The 13,339-nt window shown below is 36.2% G+C and overlaps 1 protein-coding gene across 1 annotated transcript; it reads right to left on the bottom strand.

Annotated features, from left to right (window-relative positions):
• Positions 1–3,016: 3,016 nt before the first annotated feature.
• On the bottom strand, positions 3,017–4,957 carry LOC110889485 (probable strigolactone esterase DAD2). The gene is made up of 2 exons (XM_022137017.2): positions 4,406–4,957; positions 3,017–3,680 (listed from the first exon to the last, which is right to left on the bottom strand). The coding sequence occupies exons 1-2, from the start codon at positions 4,774–4,776 to the stop codon at positions 3,251–3,253; spliced, it is 801 nt and encodes a 266-aa protein (XP_021992709.1). The 5' UTR covers positions 4,777–4,957; the 3' UTR covers positions 3,017–3,250.
• Between the last annotated feature and the right edge of the window lie 8,382 nt (positions 4,958–13,339).

The following is a 13,339-nucleotide window of genomic DNA, read 5'->3' as shown; positions in this document are numbered from 1 at the left end:
ACATAGGACGGACACGGGCCTTAGTTTATCTTAAAACATAAAAATAATTGTTGTGTTTTGTTTGTTTGTATTCCAAGACAATGTAATTCAATAATTTATCAAAACAAAACCTTATGTACCATGTGTTTGAAACAATTCCTGTAGCGTGAGTCCCCGATGTTTTTGTCGTGGTTTGTTGTATTACGCGATCAGAGTGTTACAGGGTTGATGGTGGGGATGATGGTGGTGGTGATGGTGCGGATGGTGGTGGTGCAGTGGTGGTGGTGGTGGTGCGATGCGGTGCGGTGCGGTGGGGATAGTGGTACGGTGGTGGAGAGAGTTGCAGCAGTGGTGTAGGTGGTGCTGCAGTGTTGTGAGGGTGGTGGAGGTGTGGTGGTGTGGTAGTTTTGTTGTGTGAGAAAGATAAGGAAGAGTGAGAGAGATATTAGAAGCAGAGAGAGTAGCCTGATATGATAGGGAGAGAAAGATATGGAAGAGAAAGAGATATTAGGTAGGGGTAATTTGGTCATTTAACAAATTTTAACAAACTAATTCAAACAGTGTCAGAAAATTGGTCTCAAAGGGTTACAAAAAAAGCGTTTAGGGAATCAGAGCATTAAACATTTTGATTTTCGACTCAAGTGATTAAAACCTTTAAAATACAGTGACTCAAAAAGTAATTTACTCAAAATTCATATTAGAAGGCTAGTGAGCCCACCACCTGACCCACTTTCTAGAGTTCCAAGAAAGAAAAAACAAAATCCAAATGATTGCAATTCTCTTTTGTTTTAAAAACCAAAGTCGTCTTCTTATTTAGAGAGTCTCTGAAACTTCATTCCGGCCAAAAGCTCTCACATTTCTTCAAAAATTTCATTTTTCTTCTCATCTCTCTCTACTATTATATTCAGGGATATATTAATATTTCCTCTGGGGTATCCGCATATATAAAACCGAAGGAAAAAAATTACACTTCGCCAAGAAAGTTGAGGGGTATCCCGGACATAGGGGTGAGCAAGTTTAGGTCCGGACCGAAAATAACCGAGAACCGAACCGAAAATATATCCAACCCGACCCGAACCCAAGTACCTAGGTATTTAGATCGGTTCCAATTTTTCATATAAAATAGGGTAGGGTCGGGTCGGTTCTCGGTTCTTTTCATGGTGAAACCCGACTTGGACCTATGGACCGGAACCGACCCTATATTTAGGGTACTGAATCGGTTCTGTATTTTATGTTTGATCGGTTCTCGGGTGGGGTCGGGTAATGGTCGGGTCAGGTCGGGTTTTTCCTTCTGCTCACCCCTACCCGGACAACCCCTGACGCCTACATAGATCCGTCCCTGCATCGTATAGCATATTAAGAAGGCATGTGAAAACAATATCAGCCTTTGACTAACCTTAGAAATAGAATTTATCCTAATACAGGTCGTATAAACCTATACAACCCGTATTGATAATGTCGATTTAATTTTACAAATTGTGCCAATAATACATCCCTTCTTGAAACCAACCCGCGTACCAAACTTTTAGGCTAAGTATTTAAAGCTCATATCACTTCAGGTCAAAGACAATAAATGTTAGTTGTGAAATATAATTAATAAGTAAAATTAATAATAAATTAAAATATAAGGAAAAAATAAACCAACTAGGAGTGTCAATAAAATTAAACTAAAATAGGGAAGGTAAAATTATATTTATTAAAGTTAAAGGTGTAAATAAAAGTTTCATTAAATGATAAAGCACTAAAAGATAAAACACAAAACTCTAGTTAGTGTTTCCTGAATTGTTAGGGTGAGTGGAGTAGTGCGGTAAACACCATCGGTAAGCGGTTTACCGATCGGTAACACCGCCGCCGATGGTGTTTACCGATCGGTGAAAGGGGGTGAGCGGTGAAGCTTTACCGATGAGGGGAAGGGGTGTTTGTCAGCTTTTGCCTCCTATAATTGGGTGAAGCTTTACTTATGTTTTTTTTTTTAATTATAGTTTACCAAATCCAAGATAGGTAAATCACCGCCAACGTTTTTGAGCATTAAGTAAACAAAATAGGTAAATTGACGTGTCACTATCTGATTGGGTGAATGGGAAGTTTACCTATTCCAAATAGGTAACCACTCCCTTCACCCTTATATTAATAATTACACATCTACATAGCTTCCATACTTTTTTTTTTGAACGAAAAGAATCTCACGTGTAAACCCACCATGTTCGAGGCTATGTCCAAGGTCGACTCCTCGAACGCCATGAGAGAGTGTCCCCCGATGCACTGGAAACGGATGGAATCCGTAAACACTCGCCCCCAGTCAGGTTCGAACCCGGGATTAAAGCCCATATCCATCCCTTCACCCAGATGTCCCTTGAAAATGGCCAAAACGAAAATCGAACCTTCGTCTACACTAGGGAGGGCATGCTAATTTACCACTAGTTCACATAGCTTCCATACTTATCATGGTTTATATAAGTTGGCTACATCATATGGAAGGCAAAAAGGCCAGTGTGGGATAGCCCGGATGAAAGAGGCGCAAGCCTCATAGGTAGAAGATCTTAGGTTCAATCTTATATTAATAGCGGATTGTAATTAATTTAGTGTAATTTAGGAGTGAGTAGAGCACGAAAGATAAAATAAAAATTGGAAGGCAAAAAGGATCACCCAATCAAATCAAAAGAGACTAAACACATGCATACTTTTTGAAAAAGGTCGTCCTACCTGCATGCTTTATAAAAACCTATCTACACGCTTGGTTATGAAACGATGATACACAACCTTTTTAACTCCACACCACCTAAATACCACTTAAATACCTTCATTATTCTGTAATCGTCTCTGTTTTAATGAAAATTTTTCTCAGTTATAAAACTATCACCACTTGTTTATGCTTCAATGTTTTTCTACTATAACGTGTCACTGAGATAACTATTTCGATTTTACTATACAATTTGTATATTTTTGTTTAACTTTACCAACTAATAACTAGTTTAATTGATTCTGTCATACAAATCATTAGTATTTGGTGTATGACTTTTGTGGTAGAAAATAACAGTTTTAAGATACTAAATCATAATACTAAAATCAACATAGATGAAAAACAAGACAAAATATAATAAACACGTCAGCACGTGTAGATCCATTCTTATCCTCTACTCATCATCCACTAATTATTTGCCAGGTGTAACCATCTGCAGCCATATTCCACCAATATTCTCAAACTGGATAAAACTACATATGGTCCATCTAACCAGGCCCATCAAGGCCCACTTACAAAAACTCAAAACTATCATCTAGAAAGAGCTCTATTCAGATGATGAGCCAACAATGCTGGAGCACTCAGATGAGGCAAATGACCTTCAACATTCATCATCTCCACCGTGTTTCGGCCGCCGAGGTGCTCCTTCAAGTACAACGCCACCGACGAAGGCACCGACACGTCTTTCGCCGTTTGAATTATGCAGCATGGAACCTTCACTAACTTTAACTTATCCCTCAAGTCGCTGTTGAACACTGTTCGAGAAACGAACAGTGAAATATCCGGCCGGACGTTGAACAACGTCCGACTGAATTCGCGTACGGCCGCCGGTACGTCAGCACCGACGGCCAATGGAGCGTACCCGTTCACCCAAGCCTCGTAATTTGCTTCCATTGCTACGAAAACCTTCTCTACCTCGCCTAATTCGAATCCGCCGTGGTAATCCGTATCGTTTAAGAACCTGAAATTTGTTGGAATAACGTATTCGATCAAACCGAAAATATATGAAAACACTAAGATTTGAGGTAACATACTTCAAGTCTTTACTTTGTTGATTTATGTGAAAAAAAAAAACTAAATAACTTTTTTTTACGATAGAATGTTACTCTACTAGTAATCCAAAATTAAACTAAATTAACGCTAAGAGATAAAGCCTAAACATTCCACTTTATCTCCTTTTTTTTTGGCCATTTGATAGAGTCATATGTCTTTTAAAAGAGAAATCTTAGGTTCAAACCTAAGCAAATTCAGTAATTTAGAATAATTGGTGTAATTAAAAAAGAAATAACAATTGCCACAGAAAAATTATAATCTTTTTTCTTCTCAAATAAACCTTATCTTAATCCAAATTCATGGAGCAAAATTAAGTCAAAATCAAATTGAACAAATCAGATCAGATCAGATCAGAGTGATAATATCTAGACATGAAAATCAGAACAAAAAAAAAAAATCATAGTCTATCAATCAGTTGAAAGGAACAATAATCTGATAATCGAAACCGAATATATTCCTTTATTCGTTCATAAAATAACCTAATAATCTCTCTCCAAAAACCTAACAACATTCACCATAATTTCACCAGATCTTAATCAATCAACCAAATAAGAAATCAATTTCAACAACCCTTATAGTTCACAAACAACAACATTAAAAGAAACCAACTAGACCAGGATCACCTACACATACCTCGGAGAAGCACCAATAAGAATAAGTTTCGCAAACAGCTCCGGCCGACGAATAGCAGCAAGAATTCCAATCATGGAAGAAAGAGAATGACCAACATAAAAACACCGGTCAACACGTAACGCGTCAAGGATTTGCAACAAATCATCAACAAACGCGTCAAGCGTGCTGTACCGGTTAAAATCAAAGTAGTCAGGATTAACGCTTCCCGCGCACACAAGGTCGAATAATACGACCTTGTAATGCGTACGGAAGTACGGCAGAATGCGGCTCCAGACCGACTGGTCCGTGCCTAGACCGTGAGCAAGTACTAAAATCCTCTTGCCGGAGCCGACGACTCGGACGTTGAGTGCGTCCAAAATGTTTGGACCCATTGGAGAGAGGAGGATAATACTGTTAATATGTTTTAGAAATGTTAATGTTTGGTATGGTGGGGTGAGAAAATACTGAAAACATTATCTTGTAGTTATGAGAGAAGGAGTTATGTCGTTATGGAATATTTATAGAGACCAAAGTAAAGTATTATCCATTTTAGTGGGACGCACCAAGCATTTTCCATCGTCCACAACACAAAACAAACAAATCTTTATGTGATTCATTTTGTAAAAGAGGTTTACTTTATTAAAGAATTAGGTCGATATGATTATAAAAATATGTTTTTTTTGTAGAATATAAGTTATATTTTGGGTGGGTTATTACTTAAAAATGTTTTATATGTTTGACAAATTAGATTTAAATAATCCTAACTTTTTCAATTTGGTTGATAATAATCCAAACTCAGTTTTTTGCCGATAATAATCTGAACTTGTACACTTTTGGCCGATAATAGTGCGCTGTTAAAAATTGCTTAACGGAGTTAAGTTTTTTTTTCTGAATTACAAACCGATGTTTTAGCGATTTTGATCAGAACGAGGATACAAGTCGATTTATGTAAAACTTACCTCGAAACGGTGCACCAAACGGATTGATTTTTGTTCATTGGAAGTTTAAACACCTGAATTGAAGCACCGTTTTCGTCGTTTTGGGTAGTATTTCGAGGTAAATTTTACATCAATCAACTCGTAACCTCGTTCTATACAAAATCCCTAAAACATCGGTTTGTAATTCGAAAAAAAAAAAAAAACTTAACTCTTAAGCTATTTTTAACGCAAACTATTATTGGCCAAAAGTGGACCAGTTCGGATTATTATCGGCAAATAATTGAGTTGTGATTATTATCGGCCAAATTGAGAAAGTTAAGATTATTCAAATCCAATTTGCCTACATGTTTTTAAGAAGAGGACGCGTATTCACATCCTATCTACTATCTTCATCTCTATTATTAAACTAAGAATCACTATTTTTCTCTCTCGTTTTCAGTTAAATAATAGTTTTCTATACCTTTATCATTACATTTTTCTCTCTCCTTTACTTTCAACCACTTTCTAAAAATATTAAAAAAATTATAGGGGCAAACAACGTTTTTGTATTTATAGAAGAACAATAACAGTTTCTCTGTTCTCCACTCAAAACCCCTCATAACTACTATCTATAATATAAAGAAGCCCCTAACATAATTTGAGAATTTGATGGTTCTCCACTCAAAACCCCTCATAACTACTATCTATAATATAAAGAAGCCCCTAACAGAATTTGAGAATTTGATGGACAGTATGTAAATGCTCTAAGGCTTTTGCACATGTTTTATGCACATGACATTATCAATCGGCTAGGCTAAGTATACCAATATGGCAATATGTATGATTTAAGTAATTGATTCGGTTAAACATCCATGACATTATAGCCTAGTGGTATCTTGGGGGTGGGATAAGGCTTATGACCATTAGGTCATGGGTTCGATTCCCATAAAGGGGGTTTTCCCAGATTTATTGGGTTTTCTTTCTGAATTGGTGTATAGGCATTAGGGGTGTTCAAAACCAGATATTCGAAAATTCGGATATAATTCGGATATCCGAAATTTTCGGATACCAGATTTTACTATCCGAATCCGTATCCGAAATTTTGGATATCTGAATTTCGGATATCTGAATTTCGGATATCTGAAATTTCGGATACAGATTCGGATAGTGAATCGGATATCCGAAAATCCAACTTTTTATTTTATTTTTATTTTTGTATTATTTTTTTCATATTCGGAAACGGATATTTTGGATAGATTCGGATATCCGAATATAAGTTTTCGGATATCTCGGATATTTTTCGGATACTTTCAGATACTTCGCATATCCTAAAAAAATGAAAATTAAATTTTCGGATATTTTGGATATCCGAAATATCTGAAAATTTTGAAAATCACTATCCGAATCCGAAAAGTTCGGATATCCGAATTTCAGATATCCGAAATTTCGGATATCCGATTTTTCTAATATTTCGGATTTAGATATCGGATATTTGGGATCGGATTTTCGGATACGGATAGTTTTGAACACCCCTAATAGGCATTATTGCCTAGTGGAGATGGATATGATCGGGTGGTTCTGTTGGTGGCACGATGATACTCCAGTGGTCCGTCAGTGATCCAAATTTGCCGTTCAAAAAAAAATTGCTTCAGTTAAACGGATCTGAACTATTTGATTAATTTTCAAAATCGTGAATTGTTTCACATATAGTTCAGTTTAATACAAAGAACACGTATTTAGGGCTGTTCACAAGCCGAACCGAACCGATCAGACCTTTTCTCGTGCTCGGTTCGTTTATAAACCGGTCCAAACCGAACCGACCGTTTTTTCAACCAAGCCAAACTCGAGCGAGCGTCTTTCGATCCGAGCATTTTTCAAACGAACGTTGAGCGAGTATCAAGCGTCGCAGCATAAACAAGGAAAGTAACGATGGTGGTGCTAGTTATTAGAATAAAGTGCAATTTTCCTCCCTGATGTTTCGTCCAATAGAACGCAAGTAAAAATTTAACGAATAACAAGGAATACAAAAACACTCAACTAGTTCTATCAAGATTAACTAAGTGGGAAGATAAATTGTCGACCGATTGAAACATACCCTTGTTCTATCGGAAGTTTGAAATTGAATGAATCGATTGAAGCAATACATTGGCGAGTTGGCGTCTTGGCGAGTGGCGGTGGAGAAATCGAATAACGATGGCCAATGGGGGTTTTGATTAGGGTCTTGCACTTCTGAATCAAATGGCGGGTTGAGATTTGAGTATTGATCGACGCTTCACATTTTAATATTTGAAATTTTGACTCAATTACTTAAATGGACATTTAAGTATTGGATAATGGACTATTGGTATTGGATTGCAATTCTACTTACTTAAATGAGCTATATTTGGATGTTGGACCAAATATTGTTAATGTTAGTCTCTAGTCATTTCATTAAAAATGATACACACACAAACACCAATGTATATGTATATATATAGACACACACACACACACACACACACATATATATATATATAAAGTATATCGTACATTACGGCTTAACGTACTTCACGTACGACAACGTGCGTGATTTTTTCTACAACATGCGTGATTAATGGTTTTAATATGCGTGATTATTGGGTTTCAACATGCGTGATTTTGGATTTTTGAGTTATAACGTGCGTGATTTTAAAATGAACGTGCGTAATTGCCTGTCGTACATGATGTAAGTTAAGCCGTAATGTACGTTAACCTTCCTATATATATATATTAAAAAATAAATCGAGCCAACCGAGTCGAACCGAACTGAGCGAACCTTTACTCGTGCTCAGTTCATTTACAAACTGAACCGATCTGAACCGAGCATTTTTTTAATCGAGCTGAATCGAACGAGCAAATTCCGAGCATTTTCCGAGCGAGCATCGAACGAGCGTCGAGCGCCGAGCAATTTGAACAGCCCTACATGTATTAGGGTATATGGTGTGATCATGACCCTCATGACTACTATGACCCTCCATGCAAACTATAATGGCAAGAGGGTGGTATAGCCTTCTATTCATGTTCCTAGATGGGAAATTATGTCCTAACCACAACCACCATACCCTATAGCTTAAAACAAATTATTGTATTTTAGTAAACTTCAGAAAACAACAAAAAACTTGTACTATTTAAATGTTTGTCACTAAACCTTGCTGTTTTGTTTTAAAATTATAATTTTTGTAGCCAATTCTATATACTCTTAAAATACAAAGTCGGTGGAAACCCCACGGCTTTGCCTTCTCCTATACTTTTACGATGTTGCAATTTTAGCCCTTTTACTTTGGTACCCTTAAAGTTTCATAAAATGACAAATTTAGTCCCTAAACTACTACTCCATTTTACAAAGCTTTGCTTTTGACACCCCAACTTTGTGGCAGTTTCTTTTTCAGCCCCAACTTTGTTAGGGTGGATGGTATCATTCACCGAACACAAGCGGGAAATGGTCTTCACCGCACGGGGAATGATTGTCGGCGGATCAGTGAGTGGGGAGTGATGATTTCGGTGACTACTCACCGATGCGGGAAGAGGAGGGAATGACAAGAGAGGGGGGGTTTAATGGTGGGTCCCAACCCCTTTCAACCAATCATATTTTTTTTTAAAAATTCTTTACCACTCTCCATGTGTTTGAATCATTACCAGTGATTGAGTGCAAAATGGGGAGTGGAAGGAGGACTTGACATGGCATGAGATTATTAGGTAGACGGTAACTCAAACACCCTAAAGTGATTGAATGACACCCTCTACCCTTATAGTTTCCTTCTTACCCCAAAACTTTATCAAATGTTATCTTTATCCTTTCTTAGCCCTTAAGTTTAAGTTTAGGAAATGCAATTTTTAACCAATTAACTTTTTATGAACTTTGTAAATGCCACTTTTACCCCCTCGAGAGTTTTTGGCTTGACGATATAAATTCGAGTTAGTCGGGTTGCGTATAATACGTTATGATTGTACGATATAAATTTGATTTACGTTACGTTTTGATCTAATCGCAATGCAACTATAGGTTACATTGAGTTCAATCGGATACGTCATAACGTGCGTTTTCATATGATTAACACATCACATAACGCTTAGACTAATCCGTTCAACATTTGCGAAGTACTCGCACCTAAACACGCGCGAATCTTATTAGTACTAATATGAATGTAAGAATGTGTATGTATTTTTTGTGAAAGATGATTTTGGTATAGCAATCTTTATCAGTTGTCAGTTTGACACTACAAAAAATAACTTTGGTCATCAACTTCTGATTTATTTTTTTGTTAAATTTTTTTTATTTATTCTAATTTGTTTATATTAATTTCACTATAACATGTTATTATCTTCTGATCTATGCCAACACTTTTATGATTTTAACTAAAAAATTTGGATAAAAAAATAACTTTGGTCATCAACTTGTGATTTATTATTTTGTTAATTTTTAATTTTTATATTTATCCTAATTTGTTTATATTAATTTCACTATAACATTTTATTATCTTCTAATCTATACTCACACTTTTATGATTTTAACTAAACATTTTGTAAAAAAAATTAACTTTGGTCATTTTTTTTTTCATGATAATTTTATTTTTTTTTGGTCATCGACTTCTAATTTATTATTTTGTTAATTTTTTTTACTTTTTATTTGTCCTAATTTGTTATATTAATTTCACTATAACACTTTATTATCTTCTAATCTATACTCGACTTTTATGATTTTAAGTAGAGTAAAATGTCATTTAGTACCCGTGGTTTGGGCTATTTTGTCAATTTAATTCAAAGGTTTCATTTTTCTCTTGTGGGTCCAAAATGGTTTCACTGTTGCCAATTTAGTCCACTGGGTTAACTTCATCCATTTTTTCTGTTAACGAGAAGGGCAATTGGGTCATTTTATACATAATTTTGTTAACTAGAAGGCTAATTCATCCATATAAAATGACTAAATTGCCCTTCTCGTTAACATAAATAATAGATGAAGTTAACCCAGTGGACTAAAATAACAACGGTTAAACATTTCTGGACCTACAGGCAAAAAATGAAACCTTTGGACTAAACTTGCAAAATGACCCAAATCACAGGGATTAAAATGACATTTAACTCTTTTAACTAAATATTGTTTCTAACAAGTACAAATTATAAAGTTTGATTATAGTATTTATATGTGGTTACCATCATGAGAGATTTTAACGTTGATACAAGGGGAAAGGGCACTCAAGGGTACTACCCTAGCTCGGATCAATCTCGCATTGTGATGTCAATTCTAAACATAAGGTACTCTATAATCACAAAACACTGGCGGCACCTACCACAAGTATCTTAGAACCATGTAACTCACTCTTTTACTCCACCCACCAATCACACAACCTTAAATACTACAATCGTCAAACCTTTACACTACCCTAACGCTAGTAGGTAAACCCATAACCGGACCCGCATGGCCTACCCTAGGGGGTGGCGGCAGTGTTACCGTGCGGGTACCTTACCTGCATACTCTAACCCGTGAAGTCGAGATGAGCATTTGGTACCGGGTACTGGTACCGAACCGGTACCGGTACTGAACCGAACCGGTATATTCGGTACCGGTACGGTACCAATTTTCTACATTTTTCTGTACCGGTACTTACGGGTTATCCCCAGTAAATACCGACGGTGTATTCTGTACCGAACGGATACCATGCTTATCCCTATCGTGGAGTGCCCCGGCCACCCTTATACTTTCTAAAATATTAATAAGACTACTTGAAAAAGCTATTGGTCGTTTCAAGGCTAGTTCTATGTTACGTTTACACGAATTATCTAATGTACTTTTGTGAGATTTCTAATTTAGCCAATCAGAAATTTATCACCGTTAAAGATGCAACATGCGCCTTTCATAACCTCTGTTGTCGAAAACCTGACCTGACTTCATGCACCAGTGTGTCTCTCATTCAAACCCCGTCAATAAAATTTATTGATTCTTTGTGCTTTGGATAGACTCTTATTAATATGAAAATAAGAATACTCCTAAATTTTCTATTTTGAATCCAATCACAAAAAAAAAAAATGAATAGTAAAAAAAAAAAAAATCACAAAAGCATTTATATTTAATCTAATTCTCGGTCTCAGGGTTTCTACCATAACCAAGTCGATATTGTTTGGCATGTATCTTGATCAAACCAATGATTATAAAGTCATACTCATAGTCATAAAACGTTGGCGTGATATGTTGTGTTTTTATATCTACTCAAGAAGACATGGTTTATGGTAAAAATAGATTTCTTGAAAAAAAAGACAAAAGAGTTAAATGTCATTTTAGTCCCTGTGGTTTGGATCATTTTGTCAGTTTAGTCCAAATGTTTTATTTTTCACCTTTGGGTCCAAAATTGTTTCATCGTTGCCATTTTAGTCCACGAGGTTAACTTTATCCATTTTTTCTGTTAATGAGAACGGGCAATTCGGTTTTCCCATGGGAAAGGGACGCAAGTTTACAATTTTACCCATGAGGTGGACGGTCAAACAAACGTTTGACTGACGGATAGGGGCAGAGTGTGATGAAATGCAGGCATGGGGAGCCATAGAGCAAATACTCGAAGATATGGTGTCATTATGCAAGCGGGCCTAAACCACAGGGGTAAATTGTAGTTTACTCTGTTATGTTTTTCCTATATAGAAACATGCTATTTATAATTAAACATTTTGAGCATTTTATCGGTGGTTCAACCCATTCTTTTTCTCTAGGCTTTAATTTAAAGAACTTCTCCTTAAAGATATAAAGATTATTTTTTTACATACATGTTGCCTCAATGTGACATGCTATAATTTTTTAAGACTGCACATAAATAGTTTATTTTATAACCCCTAGCTTTACTCGCTTTTCCTGCATATCCTTAAAGAGTGCTGCAACAACTAATTAATGTTGTACAACGAAAGTACTTGCAATTCATGATAGGTTGAAACTAGTCACCCGTGTCAACAAGTGACAATGATTGGATGGCCGTCAACGATAGTGGTGGGCCTCACACAAGGCCTCAGCAGACGACCTGTTGATAAGCGGTATTAGAGCAGGTTCGAGCGTTAAGGCCATCGGCAAGTTATATTCAACATTATGTGTCTCGCTGATGGGAGAAGGTCATGTTTGCTGCCTATTTGGAGGTGCAAGTGAACACAAACTCGTGACTAGCAGTGTGATGGCCATGACTTGAAACTAAAGTCAAATGTCAAGAGCAATTGATGACGCTGATAACGCTAGAGAGTGAGGATCATTGTTCCAAGGAGTGTCAAGGTGAAATGAAGCTGTCGAAAGTAGTGTCCTCCACGCAAGCCGGTTGCTAGAATCCAAGGAAGTCTAGCGTTCAAGTTCAAGTTGGTTAACTAAGTTCAATTTTCTTTTACAACTGTGGGTTGAATTCCATTTTAAAGAGGCAAGTTGTGGGTTGATTTCCTATTTAAAGAGGCAAGTAGTTACTTTTGAAAAACTATCAAAGAGAGCATGCTTTGAACGTGCATCATCCACTTTTTCAATTTGAAGCTTTTTGAATAAAAAAATGTAGGTTGCTTCTTGATAAAAACCACACTCAACCTCATTTTACAATTTAGAACAATTCTTTTAGCATCTAGGAAGGTATCTTCGACCAACTTTATTTGCTTGTGTTTTAATAAAAGAAGGGTACGCTAGAATTCAAGAAAATATATCTAATTAGGTGAAATAACATGTTGTAAATGCGACTAAAACAATGGCTGAGATTAAGTGTTGTGCGTATCTCACCTTACCAAAATAATAATTTTTTTTAACAAAGTATAAATTCTTTTAATAAACTGGACCCTTCAAATAATTTAGTTTACTGGAAAACTGTTGAGAAAAGTAATATTTCAGTTATAACCACTGATGAGTTCTGATTAAATAAGCAAACCACTGTTTGAGGCTAAACAAGACAAACAACTGATGGAACTCTAAGCACTGCTTGTGATCAAACACTGATGGTGATTAACAGCTGAGAGTAACAACTGATGATGGTAAAACAGCTACTGTTTAAATAAGCAGTAGATAGCGAATCAGTAG

This window comes from Helianthus annuus, chromosome 2 (assembly GCF_002127325.2).
Source record: "Helianthus annuus cultivar XRQ/B chromosome 2, HanXRQr2.0-SUNRISE, whole genome shotgun sequence".
Taxonomy (NCBI): Eukaryota; Viridiplantae; Streptophyta; class Magnoliopsida; order Asterales; family Asteraceae; genus Helianthus; species Helianthus annuus.
Note: the sequence above shows the minus strand (reverse complement) of the source record. Positions and strands in the feature narration are given on the sequence as shown.

What these genes read in the sequence shown, in the direction of transcription:
- LOC110889485 (XM_022137017.2), bottom strand. Translation starts at nt 4,776, where the DNA reads ATGGGTCCAAACATTTTGGACGCACTCAACGTCCGAGTCGTCGGCTCC. An exon ending in CTTATTGGTGCTTCTCCGAG is followed by an intron (nt 3,681 to 4,405) that starts GTATGTGTAGGT and finishes AACAAATTTCAG; the next exon opens with GTTCTTAAACGATACGGATT.